Genomic DNA, 27458 nt, shown 5'->3' with positions numbered 1-27458 from the left:
GCAAAGAATAATCCATTTACATGGTTTTTTATATCTCTCCTAGCCACTAACTAACCCATAAAATTCATGGAGAAAAGGCTAAAAATATTCCAAGTAAAATAAAACATAATTTAAGAGAAATCATCAGGAAAGGCTAATTCGATAAGCCATCATCACAAAGCAGAAATTCAAATGGAGGAAAATCCCACTTGTATCAGCAACATCAACAATCAATGAAATCAATAATTAAATAAGATAAAAACAAAACCTGGAAAAATCTGAAACTAACATTAACCCAAAATATCAAATCCTAAACATGATGAAAATCACCCACCTTGACTATTATCAAAGAACTGAAAAGAAAATAGGAAGCATACTTTATGTCTAAATGAGATAGCTTAATAATACTAAGAAAACCATTTTTAAATACTCCATTCCTAATATTGGAGTCTTAACTTATAGGTTCTAAAGTCAATTCCTGAAGCCAAAATTGGAAAGTCATACAAGAAATGCTATACAGCCATTAAAAAATATGATGAACATTCACAGAAATAATCACCATAAATTGCAAAGAGAAAAAATGTAAGTACAAAAGGATCACTATGATCTCATGGTGGATGTGGGTGAAGACACAGATATCCTATATAATAAAGAGCTAATATACTAATTAGACCAGATGGCAGATCAACCTCCCAGAACAATCAGTGGGCAGGGGGTGGGGCGGCGGGGCAGCTGGGGCTGCAAAGGCCCATTCTTGCACAAATTTTGTGCATGGGACCTCTAGTATAGAAATAAAGATAAACACCCCAGAGTGCACAGTTGCTACCTTTGTCTGAGGGGGGAGGTCATATGATTTTATGCACTTAGAACTTTTGCAGAAAGCACAAAACTTTTATAAATGGAAAGGAGGGGGGCAGTTTAAAACTAAAAAAATAAAATTAAACCAAAATATCAACATTCTGTTTTGAGGTGGCCTAATTATGGCTATTTTTTCATTTCCTCAACATACTTGCCTGTATTTTCCAAATTTTCTACAATAATCATGAAAAACAAACTTCTATGTAAAACTGTTAGAGAAATGTGAACTACAACATGTTAAAAATTTTCATTTGGACCAAGCTCTTATTCTTTTGTGCTTACAAGTGCCAAATTCTCAGTTATTCACCAAACACAGTATTATTTTAAGACTTAAATTCAATATTTATCAAGAATTGTTCCCATCAGAGTGAAAAGGATAAAAAAAAGTCTGAACTGCTCACACATTTGTTCAAATTAAAAAGGAAAACCAGACATGGTGAAGAATCAGGAATGATGTATGTCCAGAGTCTTACCGTAAAACTGTTGTTGACATTTTTGGTGCTGGATTCAGCCACGCTGGCATCTGTCAGGTCTACTTCATCAAATATGATTGACTGGAGAGACACAGGGACCACAGTCAGCACGAAGCTAAGGCACCTCTGAGGTGGGCATGTTCCTAAGCCCGGGCCCAATGTTGCCCACCACTCACCTCAATCCCAATCAAGCATCCATAGATGCCAAGGACCCTGAAATTGGAGGCTTGTTGCCTAACTAAGCACTGACAACATCCCCACATCTAACCACAGGCATGACTCCATGATTTTTTTTTTTTAAACAGGGAGTTCACTAGTGATTGCATTAACAGGAAAAATAATGATAATAATGTAATTCTGAATACCCGCATTTCATTTTAAATGGGAAATATGTCCTCAGACACGATCTACCTGAGACAGTAGGGGTCTGGACTGAGGATCCTCTGTCCTTCTGTCTCTAGTTTCTCCAATAAGCACATTTGGAAGAAAGGTCCCACTAAAATAAATTATTCTAGTGGAAGAGAGACTGGCCCCCAAAAAAAGACATTGGGCTGTGAAAGAAAATGAGAAAGCAAAGTGGAAAGTTATCTAGTGCTGGAGAGAGACAGGCTCCAGGAGAAGGGATGGAATCTAGGCCTGGGAACAGGCCCCATTTTCCTCTCCTCTACCCCCAAACCTACCATCACAGTCCCCACCTCCTGTTAACCTTACTGGCCTCTCTACGAGGCCTCCACAGGAAACCACTGGAGGAAATAATAACTCAGAAAAGAGGCTTTGCCTTTTAAATAACCACTCACCAATCCCTAACGCCCATAAAACTAAAATAACTAAAAGGTTTTTTTTTAAATGAGGGAATGGTCAGAACCCTTTATAAACAAGGTGCTCTGTTCAGTTTCAAATTTTAATGTACTAACTCTTTAAGGATACATGTCAAAATGCAAATGATTCAGATTTTTCTTAACACCAAAATATCAGTATTGACAGCAACATGATACAAAAATACTAGTGTTCAGAATACCAAAAACTAGTTTTATAAACACACAAATATCTGAAAAGTGTAAGACCACATTTGTTTAAACATGACAGTAACTTAGTGACTCTCGGTGTCTCCTCCTCTTTCTCAGCAGTCTTACGTGCAAGATGGCACCCAGCAGGAAGTATCCTGGCTAGAGAGCCCAGGGATAAGGAACTGCTGTTCACACACCAAGAAGCCTGGTACATTTCAAAAATACTTTGAGTTAGTTCCATAGGTGTATACTTATCTCCAAACTCCTCAAAATGTATACATTAAAATATCTATGGCTTTTTGTATGCCAATTATACCTCAATAAAGTATTTTTTTAAAAATACACTCCAATCCATAAGAGATATATAAGTCTGTGACTTCTAATCTTTCTGCAGAAAAGACATTCAGCTGTAATACCGTATGGTTATTTCTGTGACATTTCTCTTTCCCCGGTGACACACAACATAAAATAAATAAAAATCAATGTTTATAAGCACCTAGATCTCCATGGAAACAAATAAAATCTAGCACCCTGGGGTATTTTCTTTACAAAAAACAGCACTAAACATAGAAGATTTCTTCCCAGATGAAGACCCAGTACCCTGCAGGTCCCCGGACATTTCCTCCATGAAGTTTCTAGTATTTCTCCTTACCTTTGCAGTCTTCGCATAGTACAGTGTTCGACCTCGCAGCTTGAAGTATCTCCTTTTCGATCGTTGGAATGAATTGTTCTGTTTGGTCAGCATCCCCTCTTTGATGACGGTCTGAAAGCACAGAAACGAACTCATAAGCACACGTTTTCACAGCACCACTGCACTCATCCACCCAAGCTGCACACTGACGGTCTGGTACATGCGCGTCTCTAACTGCTGACAGCCTAACAGAAATATTTCTCACACTCTCCCCAGACCTTGACCTATGGACAGGCCGAGCTGGGGGAGGGCTAACACAATTCTCTGTGGAGCAATGGCATGCCTAAGGGGTGGGGGTTTCAGAGGCCCAAGGTGTGCCCTGGATATGCCTGGGGAGCAACAAAAATGGACAGAAGATTAGAAGGACCATAGCAAGCAGCCTGGGCCAGTGCATTCTCCAACTTCAACATTTGGTATTTTTTTAGTTATTCTTGGCCTCGTCTCCATGCTCTTTGGCCTACTGCCATTTCTCAGGATCCTGTTGCCAAAACTGCCGACGTAGATTGCTGTGGGTTCGGTGCGGCTCCAGACCTGCACCCCATTCAGCCTTCATCCATATTCACAGACCAGGCACATTTGTCTGCCCACATTGTGAGAGACAAGTGGATAGCCAAAGTCATTAAAATTTATCTCATCTTCTAAATCTGAGGAGACCATAACAAAACAGGAGTTCTCTTAAGAGAATCAAGAGGTAGACAGCAGTCTACTCACCTCGTCTCAATGAAAGCTAAGATCGGGCATGGCTTATCCTGGAACTGTCCCCCTCACTCGCATCCCATGGGCTGGACACCTAGTGGGCTGAGAGAGCCCATCAGATCACTCAGAAGTTAAATGCCCCTGAGTCTACATGGTCATTGACACATGGAACCACTAGGAGCCACTAACCCAAGTCAAAACTAATAAACAAGATGCATGAACAAGTGCCTGGCTCTCAGCATCTGCAGGGTATGGTTTACCCCACCTAACAGAAAAGTCCATTCTACATAGTCTCATCACAGAATGGAGGCAGAATGTACAAAAATTCTATTATAGGACAAGAATATTGGTTCAAATAAGCATTTGTTTAATCACCTAATCCCATAGTAACTTTAAGTAACTTTTTTAAAAAGTATGTGTAAGAAGCATCTGGATATCTGGGGCCATCTCAGATGACATAAGAAACCAGACATAGAAACTTCCCATCACCCAAATACATCAAAAGGCAAGAACAGAACACTGGTCTGGTCCTTCCATCAGCCTACTCCTAACCAGGGAGGGAGCAGAACTCAGGATGCAGTGTTACCTGCCCCCAGAGGATGACACTGAAGAAAGCCCCTGTTCCACACACACCACACACACCAGGCTGTGCAGCAGAACCCCCACCTAAGCAGCACAGCAGTCCAAGGTGTCCTAGGAATGCAGACAGCATGCTCTTCTCCTATTCCACTATAGGATGTCCCTTCTGTGAGCTTCCTGGGCACATGCCAGCTCGCAACCACAGGCCAGGTATGATGGAAGCTGCTCTCAACTCCCAAGAGTACCAACCCAGGAGAAAATCTACTGAGGAATCTACCTCCTCACTCTGTTATGTATACCTACCTGCATCTTTACTTATAAGAAGGTTGCCCACCTGCTCTCCCAGGTAATTGCACCAGAAGAGAGGAATACAACATCACCCAGTGATCAAGAGAGACACAGCAACTACAGTCAGAGTCTGAAACCTCCATCCTTAACTGAACAAAGGCCTGGCTTTTTGGAAGTGTGGGAACATATGATAAACCAGAACCAGACAGAATCCAGACCGAGAGACAGCCCAACCTCCAATCCCAGGCTGTTTCCTGACCTTGTTTGCAGACCCCTTCTTTACATGGTGATGCTCATTTCAATGTTCTCTTCAAAGACACAGACCAGCTAGTGTGTACAGTAGCACAGAACCTCAGATGCCTGCACCCCCCAGCAGGAGAGCCTTTCCTCTTGACCCCACAGGACTTGCTTAGAGGTGCAAGCACCTCTCCTCACCCACGAGTTTTCCTTACCTTTGCAGGGAAAGGAATCTTTTCCATCTCTTAAGTGCAAATTTAAAAAATAAAAAGTAAATAAAAAATAAGCACAGACCCAGAAAAGTTCTGAGTTATTTTTAAAGGATAAACACTCGAGTATTTTTTCTTGCATCTCCTGCTACACATATCACACATAAGAAAAGCAAAATTAAAACATCATCCAACACACACACACATCTTTCAGAGAGCGGATGAGAACTGATCGCGGGCTACCCAAGGAGAGCTGCTGTTCTATTTATAGAACGAGTGCTTAGAAAAAGACTGGTGGGTTTCAGCGGAAAAGGCTGGGGAAGAGATAAAGTCGGTATTTCTTTGAAGCTTTCTCAGAAACTACATTTCTTCTCCTGATTCACTGCTTGTGAATACTACAGATGTGTTGCAGAGTATTCTTAAACACTTGGTCAAAAGCAATGAACCAAAGTGGTCAAGAAAATATTATAACACCTCTCAATAATCTGCTGTTTTGCATCAGGCAGCCTGTAATGAGCACCCACAGGAAACTGTGGGGCTGGTAGGGCTCCTCCTTACACTCCACAGAGCAAAGAGCCAGAGTCAAACACCCAGATCTCAAGTGCAGCTGGCTCAGGGCATGTTGGGCAGCCAAGTTCTCAGAATCATCCTGTCATGTTCTTTGCACAAACAAGAGGGCCGACTCTGTCCTATGTGCAATACAGGACACTTTCATTAGCACCAGAGATGAGAAAGTACACACACAGGCACTGAAAATCAGATGGAGTAGCAAGTGAGAATGTGAGCACTGGTCCACCTTGAGAGAGAGGAAGCAAATCCCCAGCTGGACTTGAGGTGAAACCCAGCAGAGCACTCAGCCTGAGCCTAAGCCACCCACTGCCCAGACAGACATGTGCCTGGCCACAGGAGAGACTGTCTAGTCACCTGCTGCAGGGGAAGCTCAGAAACAAAGAAAGAATTGAGGAAGGCAGCTCTGGAAATGTCCTTAAAAGAGGCTTCAACCAGGAAGCAAGGAAATGAGAAAACAGGCCCGGTGAGCCCTGGTCAAAACCACCTGCCCACCAGACTTCCTCTGTCTCCAAGGGACCGCATGTGCCCAGACACAGAGTGAGGATGCCCCTCTCTGGTAAGGAAGTGGGAGCCCCTCCCTCATCATTCCTTCATTCCCACCACAGTCCCAGCACTGCCTGCACAGAGTCTCAGAGGGTCAGGAAGGTAGGGGCCAGGGCCAGGAAGGCGAGGAACAGGCCTAGACCACTGACAGCCAGGGCTGTGAGCCACAGGTCATGGGGTGGTGTCTCCTTGGCATATATACACTTTTGAATGATGATTCTGGCCACAATGTGAAGTAAAGAGGGAAGGCGTAAAACCTAGAGGCAAGAATACTCCAGAAACTCATGTAAAAGAGCAGCCAGCAACGAGCATCTGGGAAGAAGAGACATGACACAGGCATGCACGTTAGGGAAGACCCACCACACACAGAGGCAAGGAGGCAGGACAGAAAACCAGGATGACTCCGAGGGTCCTCATGGGGAGGCTGTGGGCTTCCTTCTGGACATCCTAGTCTAAAGGTCTTGAGAATACTGGACCAGCTGAGTAAAGAGCCAGCTGCAGATATATGGTGGAGGGTATAAGAGAAAGTTTAATGGGAGAGAAGCCTCAAGGCAGTCCCTTATGAATAAGGAATGGAATGAGAGGAAGTCCAGGGACCCAACCAGGAACCCCAGGATATCAATATTGGTGCAGAGAGGAGGCAGGAATCCAAAGCAGAGGATGAGAAGAGTGAGCAGAAAACCAGGGAGCAGATAAGAAAGCACTAGGAAGACCTCGTAGATATCAAATAGAGTGGTAATGGGAGAAGTCAGAGGAGGACCTGCCAGGGGGAAGCCAGATCAAAGTGCACTGAAAGGGTTGTTTTATTAACATGCACGTTAACTATTTATAAGCATGGAATCAGACTGTACATACCGTACTTGAACTTCCTATTTTTTCTGTCATGTATAATGTCAGCACTCATTAGTAAACCTATTTTAACAGCTACAGAGTACATATTTCACTGTGCAGATGTGCCTCACTCCACTGCTAGAACATTTAGAATAATTCCCACTCGGCACCATCAACAATGCTTCAAAGAATACTGTTATAATGAAATGCATACACTGTCTTGGTGCCATTCCTTAGAGCAAATTACTAGAAGTAGAATTAGGAGATTAAAGGTAGCCCAGAAATAGATCTGAAACCGATGAGTGTGACAGCAGCAGCATCATCACAGGTTAGAGGAGCTAAGAGACAAGTCAGTGAATGGGGCTGAAACACGGGCTGTTGAAGGACAAAACACAATGGTCCCTTCCCTCACACACCATAGACAAAAGTCACTTCCAGACATATTACAAATCCAATGCAAAAGGCAAAACCTTAAAAGTTTCAGCAATTGATATTGAAGAATTTCTTTATGACTTTGGGACTAGAAAAGCTTCTTAAACAGAATTTTTAAAAATACTATACTATAAGACTACTAAAGCCAACTATATTCTAAATGAGAAATTCTGCTCATTAGAACCTTAACAAAAAAAGAGAAAAGAGAAGCCATTTACTGCAAGGAGATACGTGAGGGCCAGCACCCAGAATATTCTAAGAGCCTCTGCCAAAAAACAGTAACAAAGAAAAAGAAACTATTACAAGGAAAACTGGCAGAAGGCATGACCTGGAGTCAGCAGAATGGTGACTAAAAGATGTCAAATCATGGGCCTGACTAAAAGGAGCCTAGTGCTCTTGGGTATGTGAGTGCATGTGTGTATACCTTATTTATGTACATCATAATTTAACTTGATGTTGTCTGTTGTTTAAAAAAAAAAAAAAAGGAAAAACAAAATTAATCAATAAAAAGATAGAACATACAACTCCAAGCAGAGCTTTGCTAATGCTATTAGTGTCTCATGCATGCAAGTGTGAGAATTTCCACATTTTCCTGACCACTACCTGCTTGAAGGAGGAGACAGAGGCTGCAGGCAAGCCAGGTAATAGAAGGGGGAATGGGGATAAAATAAAAGGAGTGAAAATTTAAGTAAATGTTCACTTCAGTCATCTACTTGTCCTTAAACGTTTTTAGTCCTTCAACAAAAAAATAGCATGGACTTAACTATGTTAGATAATACCATCCAAATTCACCAAGTCCAAAAAAAGTAGGAATGTTAGCATAAAACATTAATATACAAAAGGACTATTAAAATGTTTCAATGGAAATAAGCTAGAAAAACTTATTACCTTAAATGTGCAGAACACTTTTCATGAGCCTCTTCATATCTAATTGCCTTCTTAATAGAACACTTATGGTCTATGAAAAGGACACTAATATTCTAATTCACAAATAAGAAAACTGGTTACCAAGATACTGAGTAATATGTTCAAGGTTAAATAGCTCATAACAGACCATAAAAGAAATGTCAGGCCTCCTTACTCTTATTTCAAACCTCCTTCTATGGTTTATAATTTATGAACACCGTAATTCATAAATAGGAAATGATCAAAAAATAATCTATTCAAAAAGCATAAAGCATGTACAACATATTCAAAGAATTACAGATTATTTTAAACATTAAGTACTCATCACATTTACTACATAAAGATGAGCTATTTTTTACCTTTTAATCCTCTTACCAGTTCTGGAGATTTGTTCTCATTTTACATATTAGGAAACCAAAGAATTAACTCATGCAAGTCCACAGTAAATGGAAGATTTGCACAATCAGACCAAAAATATTTGTTGGCAAAATGAAGCCAGCATAAAAGTCTACTGATAAATCTAATTCAATTAGGCAAAGGTAAATTCCTTTACCTATTCAAACACCACCCACTAGTTCATCCTGATTCCGAACTACCTGCAACTTATTGACAACCTACCCACCTACCATCTGGTCTTATCACAGCCTATCAGAAGCTGAGGACGTTTGCACACATATGGCCACACCAAATGCTGCACACATTTGTGCCTGCATGGCACCAACAACCAGCAAGAGAGACACCTGGGTAACTGCTCTGCTGGAGAATTCCTCTCAACTTTGCAGAGCCAGGTTCTACATCGGATGCTGACAATCTGATTCAAAAGCACCCCACATTAGGTTTTTATTAAAGACCCAAAATAGTAACTCATAGAAAAAGGACTGCCTTGCCCTGGCCAGGTAGTTCAGCTAACTGAAACATCGTCCGGATGGGTTTGATGCCCAGTCGGGGCACAAAAGGGGACCATCTAGTGCAGTGGTCGGCAAACCGCAGCTCGAAAGCCACATGCGGCTCTTTGGCCCCTTGAGTGTGGCTCAGCGTTAGAACCGCTTCTTCAAAACAGATTTGCCCAGGCCGAAAACCGACTTCTGCGCCTGGGCCACGAAGTTTCAATCACACTGTACATAGTAGGTATTTTGTGGAAGAGCCACACTTAAAGGGCCAAAGAGCCACATGTGGCTCGAGAGCTGCAGTTTGCTGACCACTGATCTAGTGAATGCATGAATGGGTGGAACAACAAATCAATGTTTGTTTCTCTCTCTCAAATCAATAAATAAAAATTAAAACAGCCGAGGCCAGTTTGGCTCAATGGATAGAGCGTCGGCTTGGGGACTGAAAGGTCCCGGGTTCGATTCCTGTCAAGGGCATGTATCTTGGTTGCGGGCATATCCCCAGTAGGGGGTGTGCAAGAGGCAGCTGATCGATGACTCTCTCTCATCGATGTTTCTAACTCTCTATCTCTCTCCCTTCCTCTCTGTAAAAAATCAATAAAATATATTTTTTTAAAAAAATTAAAACAAAACCCCAAAAAAGGACTGCCTTTCTTTTTTTTTACTCTTTAAGAGATCATAATTTCCCTTTTCTCACTGGTTTGCCTCCTTCAATGCAGTGCCACCAAGATTAGAGCTACCATATCCCAAAGCCCCTATGACATTAGAGGTTACACTGAGAGGAATGGAAAGGCCTCATTTCTGTCCCTACTATATAACGAAGGACAAGCAGAAGAGCCTAAAAGTGGCCCAAAATGTAATCCCAAAAATCCCCAAAAGGACTGCTCTCACATCTGCCCTTCATTTACAGTCCACAGCCTCTTTCCCTACATCTGAGAGCACTTTTTACTGTCTCCCTCCCCTCTTTGCTAACACGGTCTCAATTTCTAAGTGGACTAGTAGTACTAAATGTTGTCAATCATCACAGTCCTGATCCCACATAGCTCAATCTTGGTCAAATAGAAATCCTGCATAGGAGAGTTGCTTCATTAATATTTGGGAACATTTGTGGCTTCAACTCCCCCTTCTTTCTTGCCTTGAATGTAGTCACTGTGTTTAGAGCTGTAGCAGCCATGTTGAGATCATGAGGAGGCAAGCAACAGTCTAATGCTGGTAGTAAGGCAGAAACAATCTGGGTCCTACTGGTGTCATCGATCTACTAAATGCATTCCTGTCTATTAAAGGTGGGTAGACTGAACTAGCTCAGTTGGATCACCATCAGTGGCCACTCTGATGACTAATGCTGGTGTTCCAGGGTTTAGCTTTCCACAGATGACCCCACTTTATCTACACGCCATCCTAAGGGAGGTATGGTAAACATCCCCATTTCACAGAAACATGGGCAAGGGGATGCAAGACAGGGTCAGTATTTGTGGAGCATCTACTCTATACCAGGAACTTAGTTATCATCAACATTTCATTTAATCTTCACCACCCTGTGAACAGTTACCACCCCATTTCACTTATGAAGAAACTGAGGGTCAGAGAGAACCTATATCAATTGAGAAGGGACAGAGGTCGGGCTCAAACCCAGGTCTGTCTGATTTCAATTCTAAGATTCATTATCAAGTGAAAAAAGAAATATGTGCTTGAGGAAAGATTTTTTTGGTTTTTGTTTTTACAAGTTACCAGTAAGCAACAATAACTATAGTCATAACTCCTCCCACTTTTCTGGGGTGAACATATGGATAAGTGTGCATGTATCAAGGCACAGCCCAAGTTCTCTACACAGGAAGTGGGCCAACTGAGTCACCAGCAGCAGGTATGACATCCCAAATACACACAACACACACAGTGGTTCAGTTAAGACACAAAAAGATTCACCGGAATCTTTGAGCCTATGCAGGAAAATCCACCTCCTTATGGATGGTGGAATGAAATGCACTCTTTGTTTCAACAAATATTTATTCAACACTTAAATTCTAGCACTGCTGGGAATATGATGATGAAAGAGACAGGGACCCTTGACCTTTAAGGAAATTGCATCCTGGTAAAGAGATACTTTTACAAAGTAAAAAGTACCCTAAGAATTTGCTTTAAATAATAGAAAAAAAGTAGGGTTGGGAGGTGAGAACAGATGAAACAAGAAAGACACACCACGCTGACGACTGTTTAGACTGGGTGATTAATCCAACTCCTCTCCCTACTTTTGTGTAAGTTAGGAAATTTCCATTACAGAGGTACAGACAGGATGCTCTGGTAACTCAGAAGTGAATGAAACACACCAAGGCTGGAATGCAAGGCCTGAAGCTGCAATTACTTGAGCTGAAAGCAGCCACTCTCATACACTCGTTTCCCAATCTGCCCCTCCCACCTCATGGGGTGTGGTATAGAGCAGAAACACTCATACCCAACCAAACGCTGCACAAATGCACAGCAAGATCATAACCATTACTGTCCTCCTCCCTGGGCACATGCTCAGTCCACTGTTTCCTGCTGTTTTCTAACATCAAGTAGAAATAAAGTCCCTTGTTAAACAGGTCACTGTGCAGACTGGGTGGAGATTACTTTACTTGAGAACACTCAAGGGTCCAGCTGCTGCCAACACCCACCACTACTACCTGAAATAAGATCCTTCCAGTGTGTTTTCAGTGTACTATAAAAAGTGGGTTATAGAACACACAATTTAATAAGCTGCTTTCCCAAACAATATATCGTTCTTTTATTTTGTTTCTCTATAACCTATTTCTACTTAATTTATTCAAGTGTATCCTGACATAATTATGAACATATCTAAGAAACTGATGTTTCATACATCAAATAGTTTCAGTGTTGCCTGGCCAGGTGGCTCAGTTGGTTGAGCATTGTCCTTTGCGCTAAAAGGTTGCCTCTTCAATTCCCTGTCAGGGCACATATCTAGGTTTCAGGTTTGATCCCCAGTCATGAACAGGGGGCAACTGATGGATGTTTCTCTCTCACATCAATGTCCTCTCCCCTTCCTCTATCTAAGTATATACTTGGTGAGGATTTTTTTTTTTTAATCATTTCTGTGTCAGGCTAATTTATATCCAGTCCTTGAACTCTGTTTAGATTTATTTTCAACACAGGAGTTAAAAATTGAGGCAAAGGAAAACATAGCTAAGATGTTCCACAGAATGAATACATTAGGATGCTATGAAATTTATATCCTATGTTTTTACACACCATGTCCTTTTGTATATCTGGTTCCTTAAATTTAATCTATTTTGATCCAACAGAGCTGTTCCAACTGTGTTTTAGGACATTTGAGAGAGGAGACTGAGGGCAGACTCTTCTTCATCTTCTGCTTTCTAGAGCACAGCATTCTAAACCATTATGTCACCATGCCACTCTTACCATCAGGAATCTTCACTTCAAGAGTAGCATGCCATGCTTGTGCTTTGTATAAAATAATAATGCTCATTTTAGCCCAAACCGGTTTGGCTCAGTGGATAGAGGGTCGGCCTGCAGACTGAAAGGTCCCAGGTTCAATTCCAGTCAAGGGCATGTACCTTGGTTGCAGGCACATCCCCGGTAGGGGGTGTGCAAGAGGCAGCTGATCGATATTTCTCTCTCATTGATGTTTCTAGCTCTCTATCCCTCTCTCTTCCTCTCTGTAAAAAAATCAATAAAATATTTTTTAAAAATAATAATAATGCTCATTTTAGAAAATGAAGGAAAATAGAAATAAAAGAAATCTAAATTGCACCACCCAGCACAATCCCCGAGATCAGTTTGCACACTTCCTTTATCTTCCTTCCAGCATGTGCTTTGTACACAGCTGAACGGTATCCGGTGACACAATGACTGTTTCCCCAATAATCTCCAAGTACTATCCACCCTACTGCCTTCCTCAGTCACCTGCATGGCTGCATTAGGCACAGGAACAGCACCACACTCCACTATCCCCTAGTTAGTGACCTGGGGTTGCTGGGAGCCTCAGCCACCTCACGGTGATCGATGGTCAAGCAGTCACAAAGGTGAAGTCAGACCACTCTACATGGTGTACAGTGCAGGACCAGCACACATCAGGTGTCACCCTATTGTCATTAACTCATTGAGTCTCAAACCAGAGTATTTTTGGATTTGCACCTTTTCATATTTAAACTTGTCTGACCACTGTGGCTCAGTGACTGAGTGTCAAACTATGAACCAGGATATCACATTTCAATTCCTGGATCACATGCCTGGACTGCATGCTCAAATCTTCATGGGAGGGAGTACAGGAGGCAGCCAATTGGTGATTCTCATTACTGATGTTTCTATTTCCCTCTCCCTCTATGAAATCAATAAAAATATATTCTGAAATAAATGGGCAAAGTACTGGAATAGACATTTCTCCAAAGACAATATACAAATGACCAACTAGCACATAAAAATATACTCAGCATCATTAGTCATTAAGGAAATGAAACTAATACCATGAGATACCACTTTATACCCATCAGATGGCCGTAATTCAAAAACAGACAAGCGTTTTTAGCAAAGTACAGAGAAATTGAACACTCGAACATTGCTGTAAAATGGTACAGCTTGGGAGCGGCTGGACCTTCAAGATGTTTTGTGATTTTTTTTAATCCTTTTCTTGCATATGTAATAAGCAAATGCTGAAACTTTTGCTGTGATGGTTTAACGAGGAAGAAGAAGGAAAGACTCTGGTTTCTGGGTTAAGGGGTCTTTCCCCTCTATGTGGAAATGTACGCTGGCCGCCCGGGACGCTGGCCGTCCCAGACGATCAAAATGTATCAAAAGCTGCTCTGAGTTATTGCACCTGACTTCAGGATATTAAAAAAAAAAAATTTTTTTTGCCAAGTTGTGCCTTTCCTTCTGAAATTGTAAATGAACACAATACTAGTACCTGTTTACACTGTGAAGTGAATATTGTTACAGAGGACATGCCAGAGGCTTTCTCACTGTTATGCCTTGTGAATGTACGATCTATAGAGAAAACCTTGTAGTTTTACCTGCTGAACTGATTGTTGGAAAATAAATTTTGGTATTTTCCCCCTCAAAAAAAAAAAAAAGTGGTACAGTATTGTGGAAGACAGTTTGAAGCTTCCTCAATAAAATAAGCACAGAATTATCCAGCAATTCCACTTTCTGGGCATATACCCAAAGAACTGAAAGCAAACATCCAAATAATAACTTGTTCATAGCAGCTCTATTTACAATAGCCAAAAAGTAAAAGCATTTCAAAGATAGATTAATATGTAAACAGATAAATAAAATGTGGCCTATCCACACAATGGAATATTATTTGGCCATAAAAGGAATTAAATACTGCCCACCAGAGTGGCTCAATGAATTGAGCACTGACCCATGAACCAAGCGTTCACTGGTTTGATTCCTAGTTGGGGCATATGCCCAAGATGCAGGCTCGATACCAGTAGGAATGTGCAGGAGGCAGCCAATCAATGATTCTCTCTCATCATTGATATTTCTATCTCTCCCGTCCTTTTTCTTCCTTTCTGAAGTCAATAAAAATGTATTAAAAAAAAAAAAAGAAAAAGAAATGAAGCACTGACACATGCTACTATGCTAAGGGAAAGATGCAGACACAAAAGAACACATATTGGATAACTCCATTTTTATTAAATGCCCAGAACAGACAAATCCATAAAAATGGAGAGCAGATTGGTGGTGGCCTGGGATAGAGGGGGGGAATGGGGACTGCTTAATGGGGAAGGGGTTCTTATGTAAGATACTAAATAGCAGTGATGGCTGCACACATTGTTAATGTACTTAATGCCCCTGAATTGTAAATTTGCAATATTGGTTAAAATTGTAAATTTTAAAAAAAGAAAAAGAATGGCCCTCTTCTTGCCACAGGACAAATCACTATTCATCCCGGAGCCTGGGCTGTACCTCACCCTAGTGGGGCCAGAGGAACTAGGTCTGGGAAAACCACCAACACAGGCACCCTTCACCTCGATGCAGAAATACAGAGCCAGCCATAATAGGTAACAGGTGACCCAAAACAACCCACTACTCAGACCAACGGGGCAGGGGAGCCTGCTCAGAGCAGTACGGTCAGCACTGTGGTCAGTCTCAGATGGAATAGCCAAGCACACAGCTAATGGAAGTTCAAACCCACAGGTAAGCAAACACCATTCAAGGATAATAAATCAGAACAAAAAAGTGGGGGGTGGGAGGTTGGAGATAGACCCTAAAGCACATACAGAAATCTGAAGTGAATTATTATAGAAAACGAAAGATCATTTTAGAAAATATGTGCTTATCTATATATATAAAAAGGCAGTGTCCTTCACCACCAGTATGACCAAAGGACCGACCTGTCACCTCCCCCCAACACAGGCAGAGCAATCTGTCCAACTGGATCGGGTTATGTCTGCATATTAAAATCTTAAAGCAAGAGTAGCCCACTACTACTAACATGGTTCTCCTACCCAGCTCCCAGCCTCACAGCACAATGAAGGTCTCCTTGACTCTTGCTAACTCTATCCACACCAGCTTTCTTTTAGTCCCTAATTTCCTGAAGCTCTTTCTGGCCACAGGGCCTTTGCATGACTCTGACCAGCTACCACCTTTTCATTCATTTATTAATCCTTTAAAACAAAATTTTTGCATTATAAAATAGCACACATAAACATAAGACCACAAAACAAAAATGTATAATTATCCCAAATTGATAGCCCAACTAGCCACCACCCAGGTCAAGAAACAGCACATTACCAGCACTCCACAAGCTCCTCTCGTGGACCATCCAATCACTAACCATCCTTCCCACCATCAGGACTTCTCTCATTTCCTTGCATGTCAGCTTAAATAGACAAGCAGACAAGCCTAAACTTCTCAGTATCCTCTCTGTTCTGACCTGGATATAATGAAATCATACAGAACATATTCTTTCATATCTAGCTTTTCTAGACAGACAACTTTAATGCAGTGATTAATCCTTAAATCAGCAAGTAGCAATTTATTTCCACTGATGTACAGAGTTCTCTTATAAAGACATAGAAGCCCAATGCACGAAGACTCATGCTAGAAAGGGCTTTCCTTTCTATGACCGCCAGCACCGCCTTTCCTCTCCTGCCCAGCCCCTTTCCACTCAGGACCTGGAGCGGCCTCTTTCCACTCTAGCTCTGCCTTCCCTCGCTGCCCAGAGGCCCTGAGATACCAGGGGTGGGGCAGAACGCCTGCATCCCGCCCCATCATTGGGTGCCTGTGTATGCAAATTAATTGCCATCTTTGTTGGGTCAATTTGCATATCACTCCTGATTGGCTTGTGGTGTAGCAGAGGTATGGTCAATTTACATGTTGGTCTATTATTAGGTAAGATACCATCATTTATCTGTTCTATTATAGGTAAACATTTCAGTTGCTTCCACTTTTGAGATATTACAACTACTAACACTAATTATATCTTGTACATGCCCCGTGGAGTACATTTGCTTACATAAGCTGTTAGATATATAGCTGCAAGTAAAATTGCCAAAATGTCTTCTAAAGTGGTGTTACCAATTTAATAGATGAGTGGTCCCTTGCTCCACTCAAGCATGTCAAACTCATGGCCACTGGGCTGCATTTAAATGAGGTATTGCTGGCCATGAGTTTGACATCTTGCTCCACATCCTTACTAATACTTAGAAGACACACCAAATGGAAGAGATGCATGGGGAAAGGGATAGGCATAGACCGAGCTTCCATGCCCTCTTTGCATATGCCACCCTCCCAGCACATTAATGTGTTCACCAACCCTGAATCTCTCCGGTTGGAGAGTTTTTATAACTCAATCTCCAGCCCCCATCCATTACTAGGAAGGTAAGGAGGTAAAGCTGCAAGTTCATACCTCTCATCACTTGTTTGGTCTTTCTGGTGACCAGCTCCCATCCTGAAGGGGTTCCTACCCTGAGTCAACTCATTAGCATAAATCAAGTATAGTCAAAAGGGGCTTGTTATGAATAGGGAAAAACACCCCTATCATCAAGTAGCTCTGTGTCAGGAACCAGGGACAAAGAGCAAATATATTTATTTGCTCAGAAATACAGATTTTTGTACACTGTCCTTGAATCCAGCAACCCTGCTATATTCATTTATTTATTATAACTTACCTGTATACTTGTACATCTAAGGCAATGTTTCTATCATCTGCAAATAATGATGTTATTTTCTTCCTTTCCAATCCTTATATCTTTATTTCTTTTTCTTGCACTACTGCAAATGTTGAATTGAAATAGTGATGTTGGACATCCATTTCTTGTTCCCATCTCATGAGGAAAGCTATCAACATTGACCACTAGGCTTGAGGTTTGTTGCTTTTGTAGACACCCTTAATTTGATTTTGGAGATTTCCCTAGTCCAGAAGTGGACAAAGCAGTCCATTTTTTTAAAAAAAACACAGCCATGCCCATATTGTCTATGGTTGCTTTTACACTACAAAGCAGAGCTAAATAGTTGCCACAGGAAATGTATATGTTCCACAAAGCTTTAAATATTTACTCTCTGGCCCTTTACAGATACCCTCCCTATTCCAATTTGAATATGAATGTTGAATTTTCTCAAAATGTTTGTGGTTTTGTGCATCTATTGAGATGATCATACATTCTGTTTAAGAAATTTTCACCATGCCGAAACCGGTTTGGCTCAATGGATAGAGCGTCAGCCTGCGGACTGAAAGGTCCTGGGTTTGATTCTGGTCAAGGGCATGTACCTTGATGTGGGCACATCCCTGGTGGGGAGTGTGCAGGAGGCAGCTGATTGATGTTTCTCTCTCATCGATGTTTCTAGCTCTCTATTCCTCTCCCTTCCTCTCTGTAAAAAATCAATAAAATATATTTGAAAGAAAGAAAGAAACAAACAAACAAACAAGCAAGCAAACAAACAAAGAAATTTTCACCATAATGAGGCACCTATGTTCATTGTTATATTGGTCTGAATTCTTCCTTTCTTATAATAACTTTATCAAGTTTATGCTGTGGATGAAAAGGGGACACATACTAACCTAACTCAGGGAAGGCTTACATGGAGGCCTTGCAAACTCAGAGACCTAAAGTAACCACAAAGGATGGTCTGAAATTTAAACTGTTTTAATTAAAAACCAGTTTGTAGTGGGTAGTCACCCTAGGCCAGTATCTTCCCTGACAAAAATCAACTTTCTCCCACCTCCCTAATCTATCACCAATGAATTTTCATGTAAGCCATTTACATCTCCTCCTTTGATAATTTATAAAAACCACCATTTTCTGGCTTCCCCGGGAATTGTCAACAGTAATTATAATAAACTCACAAAAATTCTTTACAAGTTTAAATGTTTCTTACGTTAACATTACTATTCAAGTTTTGTTGGTCTCATAAAAAGATATAGTGTTCCCTCTTTTACTGTTTTCTGGAAGTGTTTACTATGTAACACGGTTGTTATTTCTTTCTTATATACTTAGAATTCACTGGACAAGTCATCTGGGTCTGTTGGAAGATTTTTAAATTATGGATTCAATATATTTAATAGTTATAAAACAGTATGCAATTTCTATTGCTTGTATCAGTTTTTTAAGTTGTGTGTTTCTAGGAATCTGTCAACTTTTTCTAAATTTTCAATTTTAGTTGTAAAAGTATTTGTAATACGTTTTAATTATTTTTAATTTCTGTAGGACCTTCTATGATGTCCCTTTTCACTCATAACATTATTCTTGCTGGAATTTGTCAATTTTATCAGATTTTTCAAATCAATTTTTGCCTTTGTTGATCCTCTCTAATGTTTTCCATTTCATTAAATGTCGTTTGCTATTTCTTCCATGCTATTTTCTCTGAGTCTAATGTGCTGTTATTCTTCTAACTACCTGATATATATGTATATGTATATGTATATGCATATGCATAAGTACACACACACACACCCTAGTTCATGGATTTTCAGCATGTCTTATTTTCCAATATAAAAGTATTTAAAGGCATAAACTTCTCTCTAAAGACAACTTCAGCTGTATTCCATTAGTTATATATACTAGCTGCTTCCACTCATCTCGGCCCTGCTGTGCCTGCCTGCCTCTGCCACTGCTCAGTAAGCTCACTGCCCCTCTGCTGCGGTCTCCTTGTGCCGGTCCTAGGACGATACTGCACGCCCATGACGGAGAAGAAGGGGCCGCCGGCTCCCACCCAGTCAACCCTGATGCCCATGCCACTGCAGCTGCACTTGCCAACCATGAGGCCTGTGTCTGGCTCCGTTGGTCAGCTGAGTGGCGCTCCCATTGTGGGAGCACACTAACCACCCAAGGGCAGCTCCTGGGCTAAGTGTCTGCCCCCATGTGGTCAGTGTGCGTCATAGCTACCGGTCAAAGGTTCATTTAGGCTTTTACATATATATTTTGCTATCATTCAACTCAAAATATTTTCTAGCTTTCTTTGACTCATAAGTTAATTAAAAATAGATTTCTAAATACATGGGAATTTTCACTTTATTAGTTTCTAGCTTAATTCCACTGTTGTTTGAGAACAGTCTATAAAATTTCAATCACTTTATATTTGTTGAGAATTGCCTTGTGACCAGCATAATGTGCCTTGTGCATTTGAAAATAATTTTATTCTGTCCAGCTGGTATGGCTTGGTGGTTAAAGGTCAACCTATGAACCAGGAGGTCATGGTCTGGGAACATGGCCAGGTTTCAGGCTCAATTCCCAGTAGGGAGCGTTCAGGAGACAGCCAGTCACTGATTCTCTCTCATCACTGATGTTTCAGTCTCTCCCTTTCCCTGGTCAGCATTGCTCAGTGGTTGGAGTGTCAGCCCGAGAACCAAAGGATCATGGGTTCAATTCCATTCAAAGGCATGTACCTGGGTTGCAGGTACCCCATCCCATTTGAGGGAGTGCGGGAGGCAACCAATAGATGTGGCTCTCTCTCCTCTCTCCCCCTCCTCCCTCCCTTCCACTCTCTAAAATCAATGGAAAAAATATTCTCCAGTGAGGATTAACCAAAAGAACCCACTGATTGTGGATTTATTTCAGTTGTATTAATTTTTCAAATTACACTAAGTGCATGCAGATTTTAATTATACCTGAAATAAACCATTTATCATCTATCACTATATCTTTATGTATAATAACATATTTTGCATTCAAAGCCTATTTTGTCTGATATTAAAATAGCTACATCAACTTTCTTTTGATGAATGTGTGCATAGTATTTTTTTCCATTCTTTTACTTTCAATCTTTTGATATGTTTTTATTTTAAATGTCTTCTTTTAAATAACCCACAGGTTTTGTTTTCTTACCCAGCAATCTGTCTTTTCATTGGAGCATTCAAGTCCATTTACATTGAATGTGATTACTGATACATCAAGATTTAAGTCTATCAATTTACTGTTTGCTTTCTATTTCTTCTGCTTGTTCAGTGTTCCCTTTTCTCTCCTTTCTTGCCTTCTTTCAAATTTAGAATTTATTATTTAATTTTACTTGCCTTTTAGCTTTAATATAATATAGTCTTTCACAATTTAGTGGCTGCCACACAGATTACATGTATCTGAGACTTGTCTAACATTAATGTTTCTTTTTCCTTTCTGACTTATACTTCATTATTGTACATTTTAATTTATAGATATTTTAAACCCAAAGACATAATTAATTTTTACAGTCAATAATCATTTGGTCTTTACCACATAAATACACTTTTTGTTGCTCTTCATTTCTTCCTGCAACTCTAACCTTTCACCCAAGATCATTTTCCTTATTCCAAAAACAAAGAAAAAATATCTTAGTGTTTCCTTTAGTGTGGGTCTACTGACCAAAAAAAAATTATTTTTATTTATTTTAAATGTCTTTATGAAAAATTTATTTGGTAAGTAAAGAATTCGGTGTTAGCAGTCAGTTTCTTTCAGTACTTAAATTTCAGTTGACTTATTTTCCATCGTTTCTGTTCAGACACAGCTGTTGATCTAACTGTTGCTCTTGTGAAGGTAATCTGTCTCCAGAATGCTTGCAGGTCTCATCTATGGTTTTCAGCAGTTATATCATGAAGTGACTGGCTGTGGTTTTCTTTATGTTCATGGGGTTATCGTATCAGTGGACATAAGTACCTTAAACAGTTGTGGGAAATTCTCAGCCATTAACTTTTCAAATATTGTTTCAGCCCAATTTTCTCTCTCCTCTCTTTCTGAGATGACAATTGAACACACGTTAGACCTTCTCACTATTATCTCTGACTCCTACCCTGTCTTCTAAATTTTCCATGTCTCCAGGCTTTCTTATGGATATGTTGACCTATCTGTTGGCCATTAAATTCTTTCTTCAGCTGTGTCTAATCTACCCTTCCTTTGAAAATTTAGCTTTGATTACTACATTTTTCAATTTTAAATTTTTCATTCGGTTCTTTTTTTAATTTCTAGGTCTCTGCCAAAATTCTCAATCTGGCCTTTATCTCCTCTTTATTTCGAAATGAGGTCTTTGCAATATAATCAGTCAAGGATTTTAAGATGCACAGTTGTTTGAAAGTCTGCATCTGATATCTGGAGCCCCTATTAAACCATCTTCATAGTCTGTTGTTTGTATTGGTTTTAACTCATGTAGCCTTGCCTCCCTGTTTGTCTATTTTTTATTGTATCCAAAACACTGAATTTACAACAGGGCTTGTGAAAATAACTGGAGGTCTGTATGTTGTTATCGCTTCTACGAAAGATTAAGTGGTTTCTGTTAGAAACCTGGAGAAAGAAGCACTCTGGGATTAGCTCTATCTAATTTCAGAGACAGGACACAATTTGAAACTGGACTGCAGTCCTTTTGAAGTCCTACTTATGGTTCATCCTCCTTCCCTGGAAGTGACTTTTGGGATCCCAACTAAGGGAGTTCACCCGAAACTGCTGCCCTTTGGCAGACCTTGATACCTCGGCTTCACCCTTCCTCCAAGGCATTTCTGACAGCCTCACAGAGCTCAGCCCCTCAGCTTCCCCTTCAGAGTCAGTATATGGTCCAATATTAATTTCCTATGGCTGCTCAGTAACCAAGTACCACAGACTGGGAGGCCTAACCAACAGAAATGTGTAGCCTTGTGATACAGATGGCTAGAAGTCTAAAATCAAGATGTCAGCATGCATAAACCATGGACACAGACATTAGGGTGCTGAAGGCCTGGGGCGGGGAGGAGAGGAATGGGGGTCGGACTGGAGGAGGTCAATAGGGGGAAAAGGGACATATGTTAATACTTTCAACAATAAATAATTATTTTAAAAAATAAAATAAAATAAAGGTGTCAACAAGGCCTAAAGGATCCAGGCCTTTCATTACCTCCTTCCAAGAACCCCATCAGGCCTCAGTTTGTAGCAACAGAACTCCAATCCCTTTTCTATCACATGCCCTTTTCTTCGTTGTTTCCTGTGTCCAACTCCCCCTCCCCTTTCTCTTATAAAAACACCAGACATTACATTTAGAGTCCACCCTAAATCCAAGATGATTTCATCTTAAGATTCTTAATTATATCTGTCATGTCCCTATTTCCAAGCAAGGTTTTTTTGTTTTGTTTTGTTTTGTTTTTTAAGATTCTTAATTATATCTGTAAAGCCCCTATTTCCAAACAAGGTTACATTCTGAGGTTCTGGGTAAATTTTGAGGGAACACTATTCCCACTATAGATCCCACTATTGATCCCAAGATAAAAAGCAGCCCCGAATGTCATGCTCACTTCCACAAACTACATCCTCCCCAGATCCTAACCTCATAATTCTACATTATCTTATTAGCTCTCTCCTACCAGCTGATGGTGCCTGGAAAAATGGCTTATCAGCTGCTTGGCCCACCATTACCAGAAGTCACGTTTTCCTACCCACCTTTCAGATTAAGCTAAACAGTCCCTTCCTCAAGAAGCCCTTTCCATACCACCCTAAGTATCAAGTCTATAGCCTCCCAGGGTACTCCAGCCCTCTTCTGTTTAGCATTCACTGCTGTCAATCACTGCACATTAAATGTGATTATCTTATTAATGTCTGTCTTGTCTTCAGACTATTAGCTCTAGGAGTGTTTTTATTGTTCAGTACCTCCAAGTGCCTAGCACACTTAGTAATTTTAAGATCTCCAATTTTTTCTAATTTTATTTTAGGGAGAGGGAGAGGGAGAAGGAGGAGAGAGAGAGAAGCAGAGGGAAAAGAGGGAGAGGGAGAATATGAGATACAAAAAGTGAATAATCAGAAAGACAGAAATAATCATAAAAGCAAACATTTACTGAATGCTTATAATGTGTAAGGCACTATGCTAAGTGCTATACATGGACTATTCCATTTAACTCTGAGTTATTATCATTTCTATTTTACAGATCTGAAAACTATGATTATCATTTCTATTTTGCAAATATGGAATCTGAGACTCAGAAATGCACAGTTAACATTTATTGTCACTACTGCCAACCCAAGAACTATTGTAATATTTACCCTGTTTACAGATAAGGAAACCAAGTCTTAAGAGAAATTTACTAACTTGTCTGTGATCACATGGCTTATAAGAAGGAGAGCAGGATGTGAATCAACCTGATTTGACACTAAAGTTCAGAATATTAAATGCTACTAGACACTAGCTTTGAAAAGTTTTTACACTGCTTCACACCCACTAGGATGGCTGTCATCAAAAAGACAGTAACTGAAGGCATGAAGAAACCAGAACCTTCATACATTGCTAGTAGGAATGTAAAATGGTACAGCTACTTTGGAAAAGTCTGGCAGTTTCTCAAAAGTTAAGTACAGAGTTACTATAATACAACATAGATGAACTTCAAACACATTATACTAAATGAAGAAGCCAGCCCTAGCCAGTTTGGATAGGGCATTGGCCCCCAAACTGAAGGGTCCCAGGTTTGATTCAGCCAAGGACACATACCTCAGTTCCCCACCAGATTCGTGCAGGAGTCAACCATTCAATGAGTCTCTCTCACATCAATGTTTCCTTCTCTCTGTTTCTCCCCTCCTTTCCTATCTCTGCCAGAAATCGATCATTGTCTCATTAATAAAAAGATGTAAAAGGCTGGTCAACCTTTAAGCTCTAAAAAATCAGAGCCAACCACTATCTATCTAATTAAGACAATGGTAACTGAAGCAACTTCCCCATAAATAATCACATAAATCCTTATTGATAAAATAATCTGACTGTTACTGGAATTACCTAAGAGCAATGGGTGTATTCCAAACCTGAATAAATGGAATGGCAAGGCCAAAGCAAGGCATACCATGTTTCCCCGAAAATAAGACATCCCCCCAAAATAAGACCTACTTACAGGTTTCCTTCTGAGTGAAATATAAGGCATCCAAAAAAAAAATAAGCCCCCCGCCCCCCCAGGCTAAACATGAGAGATTTGGTCCACTGATTCTGAAAGAAATGGAGTCACAAGAAATTCACCAGGAAATTCAGGAATTGGATTGTTACAATGATGTTCCAGAAGATGATGACATGGTTGTCATTGAATAAATGAGTAAATTCTTGATACTGTAGGATTCACAGTTTGTCTGGTTTGTGTGACAACTACCAAACTACCGTACCGTACACAGGTAATAAATTTCCTTTATTTTCATTTAACAATAAATGTGTACCGTATTCTTCCTCATGGAAAAATAAGACATCTCCTGAAAATAAGACCTAGCTCATCTTTGGGAGCAAAAATTAATATAAGACACTGTCTTATTTTCGGGGAAACAGTAGTCCTCCCACTAGAGGTGGGCTCCCACCTGGCCCCCAATATTCCCAAATTAATACTTTTCTAGTCTCTTTCATTTGTGTGCGGCCTTCCTCAAAACCCGAACCCTGAACCAAGGGGGACGTGAAAGGGGCTCCCACAGTCTAAAATTATCAGTGGAAAAATATCCTTAGGTGGAACTTAAATTTTTAAAAATGTATTTATAAATAAATAAGAGAAGCCAGGCATAAAAGGTATGTACTGCATGTTTCCACTTATTAGTATATGAAATCTCCAGAATCGGCAAACCCGAAAAACAGAAAGTAGGTTAGTAGTCGCCTAAGGTTGAGAGAGTTGGGAGGAAATGAGGAGTTAATGGTTGTGGGGTTTCTTTTTGGGGTGATGAAAATGTTCTAAAATTGATTGTGGTGATGGTTACACTACTATGAAGATACTAAAAACTACTGAACTATGCACTTTTAATGAGTAAACTGTGTGGTGTATGAATTATATCTTAATAAAGCTGACATTTTTTAAGACTTCTATAACTTCTATTTCTACTAGTCTTCATCTCAATGGAAAAATGCTTTGTTTAAATTTGAAATCATGAACTTAAGCACTTTTATGCATAAAGCCAAAAATGTTAACTTTTTAAAAGCTTTTAATTAAATTAAACTCTACCTTAACTGATAAGCTCCACAGATCAAACTACTTTTACTCAAACTTCACAATACCCTATAATGTACTGGTGAATTCATCTTTTACTAGTGTATTAGCTCCATTTTCCTTTTTCCACTCTAGCTATGCAGTCCTATAGAATCATTATTGTGTATTATGGTTAGGAAATATAAATGAATTGTTTGCTGGGGAAACAAACATATATTAGACAGGAATGAAATGCTAAATTAACAAATAACCGTTCCCAATCTACACACATCAATTTTTCAGTATGCTTTAGACTTGGGGAAGTTTTAAAAGAAACTCATAAACTAAAGATTTGGAGTTTGGTGAGGCCTCTCCTTACACATGTCATAAGATCTTCTCAAAGTCCTGAACCAGAGCAGCAGCATCTCCTGGGAGCTGATAAGAAATGCAGAATCTTAGACCCCGCCCCAGACCTACTCAGCCAGATTCTGCATTTTAACAAGTTCCCCAGGGGATGTGTCTGCTGCACATTCAAATTTGAAAGGCACTGTCCTAAGACACTTCCTTTTCTTTTTCCATTAAGATAGCTCTAGCTTGCTGGACTAATATTTCAAAGCTTGACATACATACAGATCTGGTCCCGGGCCAGCTTGTCCTCAGTTCCATTCCTCATCTGCTCTATTCCAAGTGGTGGAGCTGATCTTTGCAGGCTGGGTTTCCCATGCAGGAATGGGGATGGGGTAAGTTCCCAGCAGCAGCTGTCTCTTCCCCAAGGCTCCAGCCCCCAGCCAGGCAACTTAAGGTGGTTCAGCCTCTGGGGAGCCAGCTATGCCACCTCCTGGAGTCAGCCAAGCCACCTCCTCCCTCTGTCCACCAGCTTAGGGGTAGCAGTAGTTTCCTGTTTGTTGCCTCATCTCAGGATTGCCTCATTGCCCACTGTCTGCATTCTCAATTCTTCATCACCTATGCAAGCATGCCCTACATTAAATTCCCTCTGTTCTAAATACTTAAAAATGGATTCTGTTTTCATTTTTGGGGCCCAGAATGATACTCCATGCATTTTAAATATTTCTCTTATGCACCACATACAGCAGAGAATTTTCTGAGTGGCTCATTGGCTTAAAGGGGAAAGAGGGGCTGTTGAACATACAGTAAACCTCAGATTTCCCACATTCTAACAATCACTAGCTATCAAAAAGAAAAATTAGTCTTAAGCTATTTGTACAGCAGATGTAACTGTATTCCGAAACTCAAGTCCTCAGAGGGTATTTTTAACACTCTACCAATCACTCCTCAATCAGAACAGCTGGTATAGCAGCTACTATTGTTTTGTTGCAGTTGTTGTTTTTGGGAGGAAGGACCCATTTCCAAAGAACAGATGGATCAAACACTGGAATCTCTGAGAGATCAAATCTTTTTTTTTTTTTTTTTAATATATTTTATTGATTTTTTAGAGGAAGGGAGAGAGATAGAAAGCTAGAAACGTCAATGAGTGAGAGACATCGACCAGCTGCCTCTTGCACACCCCCTCCTGGAGATGTGCCTGCAACCAATGTACATGCCCTTGACCGGAATCGAACCTGGGACCTTTCAGTCCACAGACCAAAGCTCTACCACTGAGCCAAACCGGTTTCAGCTGAGATCAAATCTTAATCACACTTGTAAATCACACGATCTTCCCTACACTAGAAAGATAACATGCTGGAGGACCGATCAACAGGAGAGAGCAATTGCTATCAATACTGATTAAGGTTACTTGGAGATCTTCCTAAAAACACATCTGACCCGGTCACTCCCATATTGTGGCTCACTCTTGCCCAAGGCCAAAAAACGCCCTTCAAAATCTACCTTTCCCATATCCTCTTCCTAATTCCTCTCAACCTGATGCATTCACCTTCTGACCTTCCCCAGGTGTGCTTAAACAGAAAAGTAAACTCTGTGGAAAGCCCTTCCTTCCCCCACTTAGCCTGGC

General features: G+C 40.5%; 1 protein-coding gene across 2 annotated transcripts in view; it reads right to left on the bottom strand.

Annotated features, from left to right (window-relative positions):
- Positions 1-27458, bottom strand: part of DGKD (diacylglycerol kinase delta) — a 100053-nt gene that overhangs the window by 70494 nt on the left and 2101 nt on the right. For both annotated transcript variants that reach the window (XM_036421319.2, XM_036421320.2), the window contains exons 2-3: positions 2970-3080; positions 1311-1391 (exon numbers count right to left, since the gene is read on the bottom strand). In XM_036421319.2, coding sequence (XP_036277212.1) covers positions 1311-1391; positions 2970-3080 — 192 coding nt within the window. The remainder of the gene's footprint in view (positions 1-1310; positions 1392-2969; positions 3081-27458) is intronic.

The sequence above is a fragment of the Pipistrellus kuhlii genome, unplaced genomic scaffold (assembly GCF_014108245.1).
Source record: "Pipistrellus kuhlii isolate mPipKuh1 unplaced genomic scaffold, mPipKuh1.p scaffold_m20_p_7, whole genome shotgun sequence".
NCBI classification, from domain to species: Eukaryota; Metazoa; Chordata; class Mammalia; order Chiroptera; family Vespertilionidae; genus Pipistrellus; species Pipistrellus kuhlii.
The sequence above is the reverse complement of the archived record's forward strand: the minus strand, read 5'-3'. Positions and strand labels throughout refer to the sequence as shown.